This window comes from Chenopodium quinoa, unplaced genomic scaffold (assembly GCF_001683475.1).
Source record: "Chenopodium quinoa cultivar QQ74 unplaced genomic scaffold, ASM168347v1, whole genome shotgun sequence".
Lineage (NCBI taxonomy): Eukaryota > Viridiplantae > Streptophyta > Magnoliopsida > Caryophyllales > Amaranthaceae > Chenopodium > Chenopodium quinoa.
Window position 1 is genome coordinate 1198335 of NW_018742577.1, and position 16133 is coordinate 1214467.

Sequence of the window (16133 nt, forward strand, 5' to 3'; positions counted from 1 at the left end):
TATTGATATTTCATCGAAAATAAAACGCTAAATCAACAATTTTATCCTTAAACTATATCCAAATTTTATTGAATGTAAAACTCTAAACTAACTTTTTTATTTTACAAAATCTATTTAAATCTATGCAATGTTTTTATCCTACGTGTCATACTAATAATTAATTGTTGTATACGTGACGCGAAACTTGGCAAAAAGTTAAAACGCCAAGTGTCGCTATTTCGTGGCCTGACTAAAAGTTTAACTTTATATATATTAATTATATGATTAGACTACATTAGAGAATGTTAATTAGTCTATACAAATAGTAGGTTGTTTGACTTTCCTCTTACAAATTACTATAGCCCCAATGCCCTAAAAGGTAAACACATATTGCGTGCCTTTTAATTATGTTAAAGAGCCAACTCAACCAAAAGCTTAAACTTATGGTTGAGGTCCAGGAATATGTTTTATACTCTATCAAAATAAGTACTACGTAATAAAGATTCTTACTGGCTTGCATTTCACCAAAGTTTAAGCATTCTAGCTTGTATAATATGGATTTGCTAAAGTAGTTGCTTTATTATATTCGTTTTATTAATGTATCGCCTAAAATGCTTCTAAAAGTGACAGACAATATATATAAATAAACCAACTTGATTATTCATATGACTCCAAACCACACTTGATTTTAGAATTTGTTTCTAAAACTCCAAAAATTCCCTCAAACCCAAAATTCCAATCATGACATCCTCGAAAATGGATGAAGAGCTGAGAAATGCAGCAGTGAGAGGAGATGTAGACTTCCTTAAACATTGTGTTGAATCCAATAAACCCATCGAATACTACTTGACTTTCTATCCTGAGGAGGATGACCAATCTGGAAGACGCCATCATGGCAACATCTTCCACATGGCCGCAACCGAAAACCAAGAAGAGTTTATAAGAGAAGCCATGGGGATTTTACCTCAAGAAGCCAAGCACCAACTCCTTGTTCAAACAAGGGGAATAAGCAAGTGGAACCCTCTTCATGTAGCAGCCAAAGTTGGTAATATAGAGATAGTAAAGATGTTTATCGTTGTTTACCATCTCATCTTTTGGAACATGAACGACCCTTGTTTTTCGTACAACTCATTTTTTTTTTTTTTAATTTTTAAGAAGTAACATACAAGGAGGAGTTTAGGTACATCTAACATCAATATGAATCAAATAAAATCTTATTAATTACGTGATTACCTTTTTCTTTATAAAGTACTCCGTATAATTTAGTGAGAGTTAAGATATACGAATATATGTATATTAATATATATATGTATATATACATGAACACACAAATATACACACATGTGCAAAATTATAATCTTTGAAAACCTTTTTTTATTTATTACAGAAGAAATCTTTCGAGAACTACTTCAGAGAGAGCCAGAGCTAATTAAACAAAAAAAAAAGAATGATTTAATTTGTGGGCATATTATGGTAAAATTTGGCCATTCAAAATTCTCTTAGATTGTAAGGATATCATTCAAGATGTAAATAAGATTTTCACATACTTGGTATCTTCAACGAATAATAATAATGGTGGCAATCCATTACACTACTTGGCTAGATATGCCCGGTGTACAGAAGATGCTACAAAAATTGCAGAAATGCTGATAGATATTTACAAAAAAGAATCACCAAGCCTTTCAAATAATCAACATCCTTGGTTAGTGAAGAACATTGATGGAGATACACCTTTGTCATTGGCCATAGCCCAGAAGAATGTAAATCTGGCAATATATTTGTTGTCAGTGGATGAAAATGTAGTTATCGAAAGTAAGAAGAATGTTCTATTCTTGGCTGTCGAGGTTCAATGTCATACACTTGCCGAAGAGATATTGAAGATAATCGATAACAAAGGTTGGACTCAACTTCTTACGAATCATCAAAAGCTCAATATCTTGCATCTTGCTCCATTATGCACAGGTGAGTCCACGATCTATTTATCTTTCTTTTTTACCTTTCAGTTATAGCATTATTATTGATATATAATAGATAAAAAAATATGGATATCTCTTTAGTTTTCTCTTTCTCATCTTTACTATCCTCTAAAACCTAGAGCAATGCAAAGAAATAAAACGTTTTTGTCATGATTTATCCATCTTAAGTTGACATGGTGCAGCTATATAATTTACACACTATATAATCTATAATTCCCTTTTATTGGAAACTTTCTAATATTCTAATACTTCCCACTCATTAATATCTTGTTTGGTTATACAGGAAGTTAATTCTTATGAGTAATCATATTTCATGGGATGTTACTTTCCACTTCCAAATCCTAGGAATTTTGGTATTCTTGTTTAACTTGGTTATAAATCAAAGGAGCTTGAAATTCCCTAGCCTCGAATTTTTATTAATCAAAGGGGACCATGGTAGTATATTTATGAGAAATTCTAATTTCGATCCTATGATTTTTTACTTCCTCACTTTACTACTATGTTTTTTTTTTACAGATACTTTACTACTATGTTGTTATCAAACAAACACCCTCATTTGCATATTCCCATAAATTTTGATCTATTTTCCTCAATTTTAAAGATTAACCAAACAAGCACTCTCGAGTCTTGAACTCTGCTTGGATAAAATAACAAATACAGAGTAAAATGTTTCATCTCATAATAAAAAGCGAAATAATGAATTTTTTAATTAACAAATTATACGAGAATATATATAAATAAATGAAAAAAATTTGGGTGAGTCGGACTCACGGTGAGTCCAATATATCTTACATACATAATATAATATATGACATTAATAATTTAATATCTAACATTAATAATCGAATAAACTCATGTCACATATTAGATTACAATTGTCAGATATTAGATTACTAATGTCAGATTACTATTGTTAGATATTAGATTGTTAATGTCATATATTCGATTATTAATGTCAGATATTAATTTCTCATATTAGATATTAGATTATTAATGTCAAACATTAGATTATTAATGTCAGATATATTAAACTTACGGCGAGTTCGATATCACGCCAAACTTTTCCTAAAATAAAAAAAAAAAAAAAATAGCCAATTATTTATTTAATTGTACCATGTCGATTGACTTTACACATAATTCATGGTGCACAACTTTGCAATTACTAATAACTTTAACTATTCACAGTTTAAATTTGTTAAAACTTGAATTATACACACTACCTCCATTTTTATATCTTTCTACTCTTGATTTATCCCTTTATTGTAAGAAAAATACTCACTTTTATACCTCTATACCCCACTACATGTCCAAAATTTTTACAATTGTTACATTTCAACTTTTGACATTATTTATGTAACATAAGTTAGTTAAAAACGAACATAATCATGTGTGATCATTTTAGTTTTGTTTTCGATTTGTAGTTTCAAAAACCAACTTTTTACGAGTAACTTTTAATAATAATTCGTTAAAGATACTACAGTTAAATTAATGCATTGAAAAATGTGTAAACTTAAAAAGATAAAGGAAGTATAATACACAATAAAATTAGGCTTCTTTTACGTATATTGTTTAATTATGAATGATTGTATAAAAATTATTAAATAGCAATTCTTCTTTACAAGCAGAAAACTTTTGTGCACAACTAATGGAAAGACATCTAGAATTAATCAAAGGAGTCGATAAAGAAGGATCTACAATAGTTCACAGTTGGATAAAAAGTGACAAAGAATGGCTATTTAAATTCATATTGGAGAGCAAGTGGAAATATCAGTTTGTAAAACTTGTTGTTAAGGATTACAATTATCAAAACAATCCTTTTCATGTTGCTGCAACAACCACTCATGAAGCAACAAACCAGATTGTACCACTCCTTGTTGAAGCTTACAAAAAAAAACAAACTTACTTGGAGGGTAAATGCTATCAATCAATTGCCATGGTTTGAAAAGAATAAAGAAAACGAAGGGCCTCTACACTTGGCATTACGCAACAAACGTGAAGATCTTGCACTTTACATATTGACACTACTCACGGTTAATCAAAGTATGTATAAACTGCTTGATTATTACAAGCCAGAGCACTCTACGTTGTTTCTTGCTATACAAAACAATTGCTCTGAAGTAGCCAAAGCCATATTGGGAAAGTTGGATAAGCGAAGCAGGACCAAATATCTAAAAGATTCCTCGACTGGTCGGAATATATTGCATCTTGCTACAAGCTTAACAGGTATGATTTGTTCCACTCTAGTAGTAATCACTTAAATTGAAAGGGTATTTTTTCCCCTACGTTGTAGAATTTTTTTAACACATATCTTCACTAAGAAATAATGTAAACTTGTAAAGTGCTTAGTGATTTTTTTTTATCTGAGGATGGTGGGATTATTTTCTTCTAATTTTTGGTTAATAAATGGAAGCAGATGTAAGCTTTGGGACATGGTTAGTAGATATAGCACCAGAATTCATCACCCAAAAACATAAAAATGGACAATCACCTTGGGATAAAGCGTTTGAATTTGGTCATGCATGGTTTATAAAAGCGGTTTTGGAAAAAGATTCATCCGTGTTCAGTAGGGAACCCCTGGCTTGGACAAAAGCTTGTGAAAAAGGTCATGTCCCAGCTCTTTGTGCCTTCATCGACCATAATCCAGGAGCGTTTCGAGATCTTTGTATTGAAAAAAAGGATTCTCCTTTACATCATATAAAACTGTCAAGTTTAACAAACTATGAAGAGTTTCTCAAGATTCCACGCATGAAGGATCTAATTAATCTTCAAGATTCTCAAGGTGTAACACCTTTACACAAAGCAATACAAGATGACAACTTATTCTTGACTGAAACTTTACTCAGCATTGATAAGATCAACTATGACATCAAGGATGATGGAGATAATTCTGCCATAGATCTATTGGCTCAGAAATGCGCTGACAACCAGGCATGGGTATGATTTCTTTCCAATAAAATTTGCTATATATTAAAATTCATTTAATTAAATGTTATATTCTTTCTCCGTTTTTTAATAGTTGCAACATAATTTTTCACGTTATTTAAGAAAAGTGAGATTCACATTATTTAATATACTTTAAAATGGGGTCAGAGGGTGTTAGAAGTAAATTTAGTGAGCCATGTACTTTAAATAAGGGAAATAGTACAACTTTTCCTCAAAATAACTTTCCAATTATAGTGTGAAAAAGTATTGTGACATTTTGTCATTTCCAGTTTTAAAAAGTGTTGCAAGTACTCCGTATTTAAAAACGGAGGACGTACTTCTATCTGATGTTTCTTTAATGCAAAATAAAAAATAAATATTCTGCTCTTTTTTTATCATTGTTGCAATGCAAAAAGAAGTACGATTTATTCAAGCTTTGTACTACCTCCAGTTCTTATTACTCGCAACATTTGTCAAAAATGGATGGTTCACATTACTCGCAATAAATTTTTTTCTTTTCTTTTGTAGTAAGTTTTTGGGTGTGAAATGACCATTATACCCTTAATTTTTTTTAACAACCTTACTAAACTACAAATCTGATATCATTAGATTAAACCTTAAGCTTAATTAATTTCACCCTCATCCCCATTATTTTTCTTTCTCCTCCTCCTACCCCATTCTCATGGTGGGTTTAGCGGTGGTAGGTTTTAGATCGTGGGTTTGTCGGTGGTTTCAGATCGTGGGTGGTAGGTTCACAACGTGGGGTTCGTCGGTGGTAGGTTGGTGGGTTCACATCAGTGGGTTTAGATCGATGGGTGCGTGGGTGATAGGTTCAGATCGGTGGGTTCGTGGTTGGTGGCTTGTGGCTTGTGGCTTGTGGGTGTTTTATTCTAGATATGTGGGTTAGCGGGTGTTGATGAGTTCGGTGGATTTGGTGGGTTTCTGCGGCTCGTGGGTTTGGTGGGTTTTTGCGGCTCGTGGATTCGTGGTTTTGGTCAATTGTTTTCAGGGGCGAAGCCAGGAATTTACTAGTCGGGGGCCGGTTTCATATAGATTTTTTCTTAAGAAAAAAAAAAACAAAAAAACTATTAGGAATTATTAGGGGAAAAAAATGCAATTATTAGATATTTATAAATACCATTGTCAAAACTTGATCATTCCACATGTATATAAGTTTTTTTTTTTAAAAAAATGTAATTATAATGAAAAAGGTAGTTGGAAAAAAGGGAAGAAATGGCTTTGAGAAGAAGTAGAAGTAGAAGTAGAAGAGACCACATTATTTTCATATGTATGTATTAAAAAAAAATTCTAAATCAAAATATACATTTAAAATGATATAAATTGGAAAGAAGGGGAAAAACTGACTTTGAAAATAGAGAGAAGGCAAAAAAGCCTAAAAAACTATAAATTGTAACAAGGATTGATCCTGCGACATTCACCTCATGCCAACAAGCACTGTCATATTCTTTTGAAACCAACTAGGCAACCCAACTTCATTGCTATTTATGTTAACATTTATATTTATTCATAAAACTCATGGGTGCCAACAACATAAAAAACTGGGCTGCCATGATGGGCCGGGGAGGCTAGGCCTCCACCAGCCCCCCGTACCTCCGCCCTTGGTTGCTGCGCGGCTCGTGGGTTTGGTGGGTTTGGTGGGTTGCTACAGCTTGTGGGTTCGTGGGTACTGGGGTCAACAGGGTTCGGTTCAGTGTTGCGGCTGGGTGGTGGTGGGTTCGGTGTTTTGTGGTGCTGGGTGGTGGCGCTGGGTGGTTTTGGTGCTGCTGGGTGGTGGTGGTAGGTGGTTTCGGTGCTGCTGGGTGGTGTTAGTGGTGGTGGGTTATTTAATTTAATTTTGGTTGAATTTGTTTTTTTTTTTATTTTATTTTTGAGTTAGATATACTTAAGTATATCCCCCTTATTTTTCACTAACAATGTATAAGATTTTTTGTCTAAAAGTCCGCAAAACTACTCTTTATTGCGAGTAATAAGAACCGGAGGTAGTATATCAATTTCATGTACACACCTTTAATTGAATTAATTAGGTTGGCAATAATTTATGTGGACTAGGCCGACCACTAGCATACATAGTTCTTTTTTATTTTTTATGTCATATAGTTTTTTTTTCATTTGTTGTTGAAAGCTACTGTAGAAATGAACATCAATTGTGAATCATTGTAGGACCGAATGTGTAAGAGAATTGGACTTGATCCAAGGATTAAAACGACATACTTTCGAACTAAGACGACAAATTTGTTGGATGTGCGAAATTCTTTGTTTGTGGTAGCTGCGTTATTAGCCACCATTACATTCACTGCTGGATTCACTCTCCCTGGTGGATTTACTCAAGATTCGGGTGAGGCAATTTTGGCAAAGAAGGCAGCTTTTTTGGTCTTTTTGGTATCCAATACACTAGCCCTATTTTTTTCAATGTTGGTGTTGATTTGTCTCATATGGTCTATGGTTCTTGATCCAATCAAATCATTGATATTGATTGATCGGAGTATGGTGTTACTCCTTTTGGCACTAAACTGCACATTATTGGCGTTTATGACGGGAGTCTACACTGTCATAGCCCCAAAGTCATTGTGGGCAGCTATCCTTATTATTGTCATCATGAGTTCTCTCATTGGAATTTCAATCAACAAGACTCTCTTGTACCGTGCTCTAGAGTACATATATAAGTTATTCCCTTCTCAAAGTAAGGAGTGCATAGATCGATTTCGTGCGATGGAATTGGTAAGCTTTTTGTTAAATAACTTATACTTCGTACTAATATATTCTATCTTTAAAATTAACAATCTCACTTAAATTTTAATCTTTGGTTAAGGCTAATGTTTGTATTCTACTATAAACATTTGAGTTTGAAATGGCGTGAAAATTGCACACACATAAATGTAGTGTAATTTCAATTCAGTTCTGAGATTCTTGTATTTGTGCACCTAATAAGTTTATAGATTATTAGCTATTGAAACAATAATAGAAATACAGCAGAAAGAGAAAATAGAAGGTAGAAAAAGTGATTAAATTGCAATAATCATTTCTTACAGAAGAGAAAAGTTTTGCACCCTTGGAAATAACTATTATTGTGAAAAATATTACGGCAAAAATATATATTAGTATGCATGTAAAATACTAAAATTATTTAAATGATTGTTGAATCTTGCCTATTACTGCTAGAATATATTAAAGAAGCTAAGCTAATGCATGCACATCTAATACTTAAATCAATGTTTGGATTGCAGGGGTGCGTCCCTAAGACTGAGTAGAGTTCGTGCGTAGTTTTTGATACCGGAATTCGAACTAAGTTCGTCGATTTGATTTACTGTATAGAACTAGTTTTTTTTTTCCCTCCTTACCTTTTTAAAAATTTGAGACCTCTTATAAATGGTGTATAAGATAATTATATTCTTTAAAATGGTTATTTACTTATTTATCTTCATTAATGTTAATTGTCGCTTTTTATTTATATCAAATATTGTGCAGACATTTATAGACCTAAACATATTTATTTATAATCACAAATTTTTCATATGTGGTTGGCCACATGGTGTGGCTAGGGTTACTTATTGGTTACTCGGTCAGATGTTGTGTGATTGGGGTTACCTAGTCAGTGTTTTGGTGTGTGCCAGCTTGACCGGGTCACCTCTTTACCAACCAGTTAACCCCTGAACGAGTAATTTCTAACCAACCGAATAACCTTAACCAATCGAGTAACCCTGAATGGATAACCCCGGCCACACTCTGGCAGCCACAAATAAAAATTTAGGGTTTTCTAAGTTGTGCCCTCGAGGTTCTTGAGTTTCTAAGATGTGCCCATGCTTTTTCAAAATTACAAGTTGTGCCCTCCACCTTAAATTGTTTAGTCAACCGTACCCTTTGACGTTAAATCGACATTAGTAATTTCAAAAACATAGGAAGTAATAAAAAGCGGATGAGAAAAAAGAAGAATTACACCGAGAGCTTGAAATATCAATGATTGCTTTTAGAAGAAAGAAGAAAAGATAAATGAAAAAATGCGGAAAAAATGCTTAATGTTAATCCCCTTATATAAAATCTAACCCAATTTAGACGTGAAATTTCTCTCCAAATCGGGATAATTAACAGTTTACACAATTACTCACGTTGGGTTAACGTTAGAGGGTACGATTAAATAAACACCTTAAGTTGGAGGACACATCTTGTAATTTTGAAAAAGTATGGACACACCTTACAAACTTAACAATTTGGCATACCTTAGAAAAACCCAAAAATTTATGTATTTATATATTTTTACATGGTAATGTTGTCAAATCCATTGCACCGTCATTTATCGTTAGCAAATAAATCAAACCCATAAAACGTACTGATTACGAATTACGATTATGACATAAACAAATTCAGATTCCTCCTATAGCTAATAATCCAAATCTCCTTTCTACAAGTCATTAATCTTACCCCCAAAAACAAAATCACCCTCAAATTTGAGTTTTCAATTTCATCATTCACTCTTTAATGGCAGCTCAAACTTTTTTCAAAAAATTCTTCATCTTTTTTTCACTAATCTGCATAATTTCAAATGCCCAATTACAATCAAAACAAGACGGGTTTATTTCTGTATCAATTTCAGAAAAGGGTCTTGATTTTCTCAAAGATTTATTGACTGACAAAGCAATTTCTTCTCTAACCCCACTTGAACTTCCCCCAATTGAGAGAACTGTAAGAATTTTGCTTGTGGGAAGAGTCAAAATTGTTCTTTCCAACATAATAATTTATCAAATTAATGTTCTTTCATCAAATGTTGAAGTGGGTGATGATGAAATTAGAATCAAAGCTTCAAAAGCAACTGCTAATTTAAGTATGGATTGGAAGTATACTTACCAGAATTGGTTTGTTGAAGTTTCTGATCAGGGAATAGCTTCAGTTGAGGTATTAATTTTATCACTCTTCTTTTAGTTTTACACTGTCATGATGTTTAATCGATGAGGGTTGTCGAGTTTATAACAGTTATAATTTTATCATTCCGGTATGATTTTACTGTAACTGTGAACTGTTAGATGAAACTTTAGGCATATTTGCAGTTTCCTCTTTTTGGAAGGGAAAAGTATATAGACAAAAACAAAAATTAGTCTTTGTTGGAATGTAGTTGTATTTATGGATTGCTAGAGACTGTTGTATTAACGAAAATTCGATCGATTTAGGTGGACTACATAGCCAGAAAAAAAAAAAAACTTGGTTTAGACTTTTCTGGTAGCTATTGCAGGTTTGTTGATTTGAGAAGATTGCAATTGACTGTTTTATGTTCATTGGGAATCTCTAGAGAGCAGTCTTCCTAGTTGTTTAGACTGTTTGGAGGTGATTTAGTGTAAGAATGTTTGCATATGATTTGGCGAAAACCCTGCTTATGTTGTTGGTGCTGTGGTGATCTGTGTGTGGACAGTGGACAGTGGACAGTGGACATGGTTTCTTTTACAAGTTACAAGAGGAAGCATTCGGAGAATATGTTAGCTAAGAGGGATGAGTGATGATTCGCTTGACTTGTGATGACGCCTCTTACAGAGATGTTGCAGCAGGTTTAAAGAGAACACTTGGGCATTCTTCTTGTTATTTTTAGGAGAGCCTGATTAGTAGGTTTAAGGAGAACTTGTCACATTGTTTGTTATTTTCTACTTGTTCATATTTTTTGTCTAGATTACTGCCAGATGAGCGAGAACAGAGTTTTTTGCAAATGGATTGAGTAATTCTTAACTATCTTTCCTGATTTTGATCAAGAATTTGAATGGTTAAACCATTGTAGATATGTGATTTTTGTGTTATTGGTCCAACGGGATTAATGCAAGTTAAAAAAAAAAATGTCTTTGTGCATATTCCTAGTCAGTAGCTAAATGTGAAAGTCATGATCTTTGAGAAGGAAGAGGGAATAGAACATTCATCATTATTATCTACCTCTATCAGTTGTTACTTGGATTAGTTGGATATATTGAAAATTATATCTACAGACTCCTTTGAAGGATTTATGAAACTTCAGAAAATAATTATTAATTTGCTCTTTTGTCAGTTATCGGGAAAAGAAATTGATGAAGGAAACACTAGAAACTGTAGGCCTATCTGTGGCGTCCTCTTTTGGAGAAATGTACTATATATAGACAAAAGCAAGGATCAAATCTTTATTGGAGTGTAGTTGTATTTATGGATTGCTAGGGAGTAGGGACGGTTGTATTATAAACTCGATTGATTTAGCTAATTAGCTGGACTGCAATTCAGACAAAAGCTTGGTTTAGGCTTTACTAGTAGCCATTGTCAGGTTTGTTTAATTGGGAAGATTGAAATTGACTGTTCGTTGCTCCCTGGGAATCTCTAGAGAGCAGTCTTTCTAACTATTTGGAGGTGATATAGTGTAAAAAAATATATACATATGATTCCATGAAAACCCTGCTTATGTTGCTGCTGCTGTGGTGCTTTGTGTGCGTGGACATAGTTTCTTTTACAAGGTACAGTAAAATATGTTGTCGGGGGTTTTAAGGTGAACTTGGTCATTCTTTTTCCACGAGATTCTGTGGAGCCGTCATATTGTTTGCTTTATCTACTTGTTCATTTTTTATTTTTTTTTTTGTCTAGATTACTGTCAGATATGCGAAAGCATATGTTGCAAATGGATCAAGTTTTTCTTAACTATCTTTCCTGTTTGATCTCTATGTTGAATGGTCAAAACATAGTAGATGTTATCTGACTTGTGTTATTGGTCCATCTGATCAAAGCAAAATAAAAATAAATAATAAAAAAAAAAATCTTAGTAGCTTCCTAGTCAATAACTGAATGTGCAAGTCATGATCTTTGCGGAAAAAGGAATATAATGTTGATCAATCATTACCTACCTCTATTAGTTGATACTCAGATATATTGAAATTTATTTTTACAGAGTCCTTTGAAGGATTTATTAAACTTAAAAAAAAATTATGCTCTATTATCAGTTCTCATGAAAAGAAATTGATGACTGTTACTTTTCCAAAGGTTCAAGATATGGAAGCGGGCTTGAAGTTAAGCTTGGAGAACCACGGTGGTGGTCTTAAGCTGTCTCTCCTGGATAGTAGATGTGAAGTAGACGACGTAGATATAAAGCTAGATGGTGGAGCGTCATGGCTATATCAAGGGTATGGTTTTAGTAATTGGTGCTTAAGATCTTAACTCGGTGTCTTTTTTTTTTTTTTTTTTTTTTTTTTTTTTAAAAAAATTTAAAAATTCATGAGCTGTTACTTCTCAAATAAGACTCCAAATTTTGTGGCCTTCAGAAGTCCCTGAGCTGGTTATAGGATGCTTTTAACAGAGTGCATGTGATGCTTAACTCGCAGGGTGGTGGACGCCTTTAGTGACCATATTGAATCAGCAGTTGAGAATGCTATTGTAAAGAAACTTAATGAAGGGATCTCAAAGATTGGTTCCTTGTTGCAGTCTCTTCCTACAGAAATAAAAGTGGATGAATCTTCTGCGTTAAATGTTACCTTTGTTGGAGATCCCACCTTAAGTGATTCTTCCATTGGTTTTGTGGTAAATGGGTTGTTTATTCCAAGGAATGGAGCTCTGGCCACCCCACATCAGCACCGAATATTACAAATTTCAGTTCCATGCTATACTCCTGCTAAGATGATAGCAATGTCATTGCATGAAGATGTTTTCAACTCTGCAGCTTTAGTGTATTTCAATGTAAGTCTTTTTGGCTCGATTGTTTCGTCTCTCGTTCCTCTGGGCCCCATTATGAGTTAATCTTGATACCTTTCTGTTGGCAAGGCATGCTGTTTATAATAAACTTCATTACTAACCTCTCGTCAATTTTAGTTAGTTATGCTTGTTTGTTTTATTTTGTTTTATACCCAAAATGTGTAGTTTTACTCTTTAAATCCTAAAGTATGACCATTCTTCCTACTTTACCTGCCATGCATGCACACAGCGTGTCAGCGTACCTCAAATGCTATCTACTTCCCTCATTAAATGCATGCTTTCAAAACTTAATAGGGATATCTTATGAATTCTTAAATAATAAATGACACAAAAGCATTAATGAACTGTATATTGAATTGAGCCTTGAGGATGTAGTATTTCTATTTAAAAACTATGAAATATTACATATCGCTCATCTTTGCAGAAAACACATTTGGAAGGCAAAGCTACAATCTATGATAAACTCAAGAAATCATCTCTTAGCATTGCAGAAATAAGATTAAGCTCTTCTAGTTTCCATTTTCTAATATATTTGGCTTGCACACTTGTACCAAGCTGAATACTACAGACTTCACCAGTTCACTGAGTCAAAAACCATCTTGCTCAACTTCCTTGCAGCATGTGATGTAGGACCGAAATTAACTACATTTTTCTGTAGTTAGGCAGGGCTTATGGAGTGGAGAGTTGACAAAATACCAGATCAGTCTCTTCTGAATACTAGCGAGTGGAAAGAAGTTGTACCCCAACTTTACGAGCAATATCCCAATGCCAAAATGGCTTTAGACTTATCAGTGGCTTCTCCTCCATATGTGCACGTGTTTGATGATAAAATGGAAGCAACTATCAATGCAGAAGTAACAATTAATGTTGTGAGTGATGGGGAAGCGGTGCCAATTGCTTGCGGATCTGTGGTAAGTTTATATAGCTAATGTGGTGCCTTAGATTACATGCATCTTTGCCAACCAAGGAATATTTTGAATGTTCTGCTGAACTACTTGTCCCTCCTCTCTTAAGTCTTAACTAGCATGACATGATTTAAAACATGCCATATAATACTTATTTCTGAAATCTAAATATTAGACATGATCTTTGCAGAACACATTTAACGGGCTAAACTTGCAAATTTATGATGCAGGTAATTAGTGCTTCAGGTTCCGTTGTAATCTCAGGGAATAACCTGACAGGCAGCATTGAACTGGATAAGTTTAATTTGTCAGCTAAATGGAGTAAAATTGGTGATCTGCAGATTGATGTAATTGAGGTATGCCCTCTGCTCCCATTGCCTGCATGCAAGAGTAATGGTGAATCTGTTAGCAATCTGGTGAAAGACAGAAACCTAGTGCTGTTATTTTTCGCTAATTTAAAAAAATTACAATGTGATGTTATGTTTTATGCAAAAAGCTTTTTCCTGAAGTACTGGGTTTGGGAAATTTAGTATGCTGGAGAGAGGAGGGGAAGTCACCGATCCCCCATGTTTGTACATAGAAGAAGCCAAGGGTAGTGGAAGGGAAGATAAGAGATGTCCTGTTAGTACTTTAATGTCCTTAGTGTTAAAAATCATGGATCCGGGAGGGAAGTAAGATTACATTTGAAAGACCAGATAAAGAATAAGAAAACCTAAAACGTACTTAGCCATTAACAGGGAAATTCGACACCTACAAGAACATTTAGGTCATAGTTGAATAGTTGTATAAAGGTTTCTTGTAATATTTTTGGATTCAAAACATAGTGTATAAATTTATTGGTCATTTATATTGTCGTTGGATGTCTGAAAAAGTTGTCACGTCTATAATAGTATGGTTTATGATTAAATTTTTCCTAGTATGCACTTGCTTAAGTTATTGGGAGAGTTTTGATTAAAAATAACATCACAAATACTCTACTACTTGTGTATATAGTTTTACTCCATTTAAAAATTACTGTAATAGTTTATCGAAATCTAAGCAATGATCTTAAAACTTTATTGTCTATTTTAATATAAATTTTAAAGAAATCCTAATTTTGCCTCTCTGGAGGTTTGGTTTATTACTTCGCTCTTAATTACTAAATTACCTCGGATTTGTGGTTTTCTAGTACGATGACTTGGTAAGATTCATATGAGGATAGGATTATTGGTACCAAAGATAATATAATGGAGAACCTTACTCTTAAAATCTTAAATATATCTCCAACTATGTCTAAGACAAATATAACAGTATATATACATCTTTTAACTATTATATGGGCACAATATTGCAGCCAGTAATCGCAGAGGTGCTAAAAGATGTGCTACTGCCACAACTGAACACGCGCTTGATAAAAGGATTTCCTTTGCCACTGATCCATGGCTTCACTCTTCAGGATGCAGAGATTGTTTACTCTGATTCTGTAGTTACTGTTTGTAGCAATGTCGCATTTACTGAAGATCAGCTTCTGGCAAAATATAGCTTTAGAGACATATTTTCTTTCCATTTGTTCATGTGAAATATACTTCAGTATCCCTTGTGTTGTTTCTATTGTAACTTTTTGTATCTGTAATATCCTTCTCCTGGTTGGATATTTCTGCATTGTAAATCAATAAATCAGAGAAGTCATCTGTACTCGTCCTTTTGTTAATATCTCGTATATTTTCACCTTAATGCATTTTATGATGCTAAGTTGAACATACATTGTTAGAGCTGAACATTTCCGTGTTTTCCACATGAAGCTCTTTTCATAGGAACTTGATGGCTGAAGTGCCAAATTGCATTTTAATTAAAAAAAACAGGGCTTATCTCCTTGGAGAAAAGTTGTGGCATTGGAGTTCAATTGTTCCTGCAAATAAACATAGGATTTTGTTTTGGATGGGATTAAAACTACCATTCCATCTCACATTCCCACAAGGCCACAAGGTCTTACTTACAAGGGGAGCGATTATTATTAGAGATTTTTGGGTATTTATTCTAGTAATAAGGCCCCATTCATTTTATCTTATTTTTCCTGAACTGAAATTATTTTTACTTAACAATGTATGAAAAGTGTATCAAGGCGATTGCGACTTCCCCATGTCTCATTGAAGTGAGAGTACTGAATAAAAAGAGATTTCATTTATATTTTTAAAAAAAAATATTTTGTGCCTCATATGTCAACACTAAAATAAGTTTAGGTAAACAAAAATTAGGTTTGATAATTTTCATTTACTACATTTATTTTTGAAACTAAAATAAGTTGTAAATCAATTTAAAAATTAGTTGAACAGACTGCTCCCTTGACAACATTTTTTTTTAAAATAATAAATTTAATACGTGCGCTAGGATGTATGTTAACTTAGCTTAGTCTCTTAATATGATTTTCTTTACAGTTAAACTACTTTTATATGCTTAATAAAACCTTATTCAATAAGTAAACAATTCTTTACTAATTAAATTTTAATCTTTTATTTTCCAATTGTTTTTTTAACTTCCAATTTATGATTTTATTAATTATAGTAGAAAATATTTATTTTTCTCATCACATACTACTTTAAATCTTCTTTTAAAAAATCTAATTAAATCAAGATAGTTTTCGAGAATGATATTTAAATTTTCAAAATCAAATCCTGTA

General features: G+C 33.1%; 2 protein-coding genes across 3 annotated transcripts; both read left to right on the forward strand.

Annotated features, from left to right (window-relative positions):
- Positions 1-626: 626 nt before the first annotated feature.
- Positions 627-8272, forward strand: LOC110720878 (ankyrin repeat-containing protein ITN1-like). 2 transcript variants are annotated; one of them, XM_021899956.1, is made up of 5 exons: positions 627-1024; positions 1367-1941; positions 4369-4889; positions 7059-7616; positions 8123-8272. In XM_021899956.1, exons 2-5 carry the CDS (start codon positions 1623-1625, stop codon positions 8144-8146), a joined length of 1422 nt encoding a protein of 473 aa, XP_021755648.1. In that variant the 5' UTR covers positions 627-1024; positions 1367-1622; the 3' UTR covers positions 8147-8272. The 2 variants fall into 2 exon arrangements, with proteins under 2 accessions (XP_021755648.1, XP_021755647.1); XM_021899955.1 differs by lacking the exons at positions 627-1024; positions 1367-1941 and adding an exon at positions 3501-4178.
- A 907-nt stretch (positions 8273-9179) lies between these two features.
- On the forward strand, positions 9180-15151 carry LOC110720879 (putative BPI/LBP family protein At1g04970). Its single transcript, XM_021899957.1, has 6 exons — positions 9180-9785; positions 11868-12007; positions 12206-12557; positions 13235-13483; positions 13708-13833; positions 14811-15151. Exons 1-6 carry the CDS (start codon positions 9372-9374, stop codon positions 15033-15035), a joined length of 1506 nt encoding a protein of 501 aa, XP_021755649.1. The 5' UTR covers positions 9180-9371; the 3' UTR covers positions 15036-15151.
- The last annotated feature ends 982 nt before the right edge of the window (positions 15152-16133 follow it).

Coding starts and splice junctions, on each gene's coding strand:
- LOC110720879 (XM_021899957.1), top strand. CDS start 9,372: ATGGCAGCTCAAACTTTTTTCAAAAAATTCTTCATCTTTTTTTCACTA. Junction 12,558..13,234: donor CAGCTTTAGTGTATTTCAAT/GTAAGTCTTTTT, acceptor TTCTGTAGTTAG/GCAGGGCTTATGGAGTGGAG. Junction 13,834..14,810: donor TGCAGATTGATGTAATTGAG/GTATGCCCTCTG, acceptor ACAATATTGCAG/CCAGTAATCGCAGAGGTGCT.
- LOC110720878 (XM_021899955.1), top strand. CDS start 3,776: ATGTTGCTGCAACAACCACTCATGAAGCAACAAACCAGATTGTACCAC. Junction 4,179..4,368: donor TCTTGCTACAAGCTTAACAG/GTATGATTTGTT, acceptor AAATGGAAGCAG/ATGTAAGCTTTGGGACATGG. Junction 4,890..7,058: donor GCGCTGACAACCAGGCATGG/GTATGATTTCTT, acceptor GAATCATTGTAG/GACCGAATGTGTAAGAGAAT.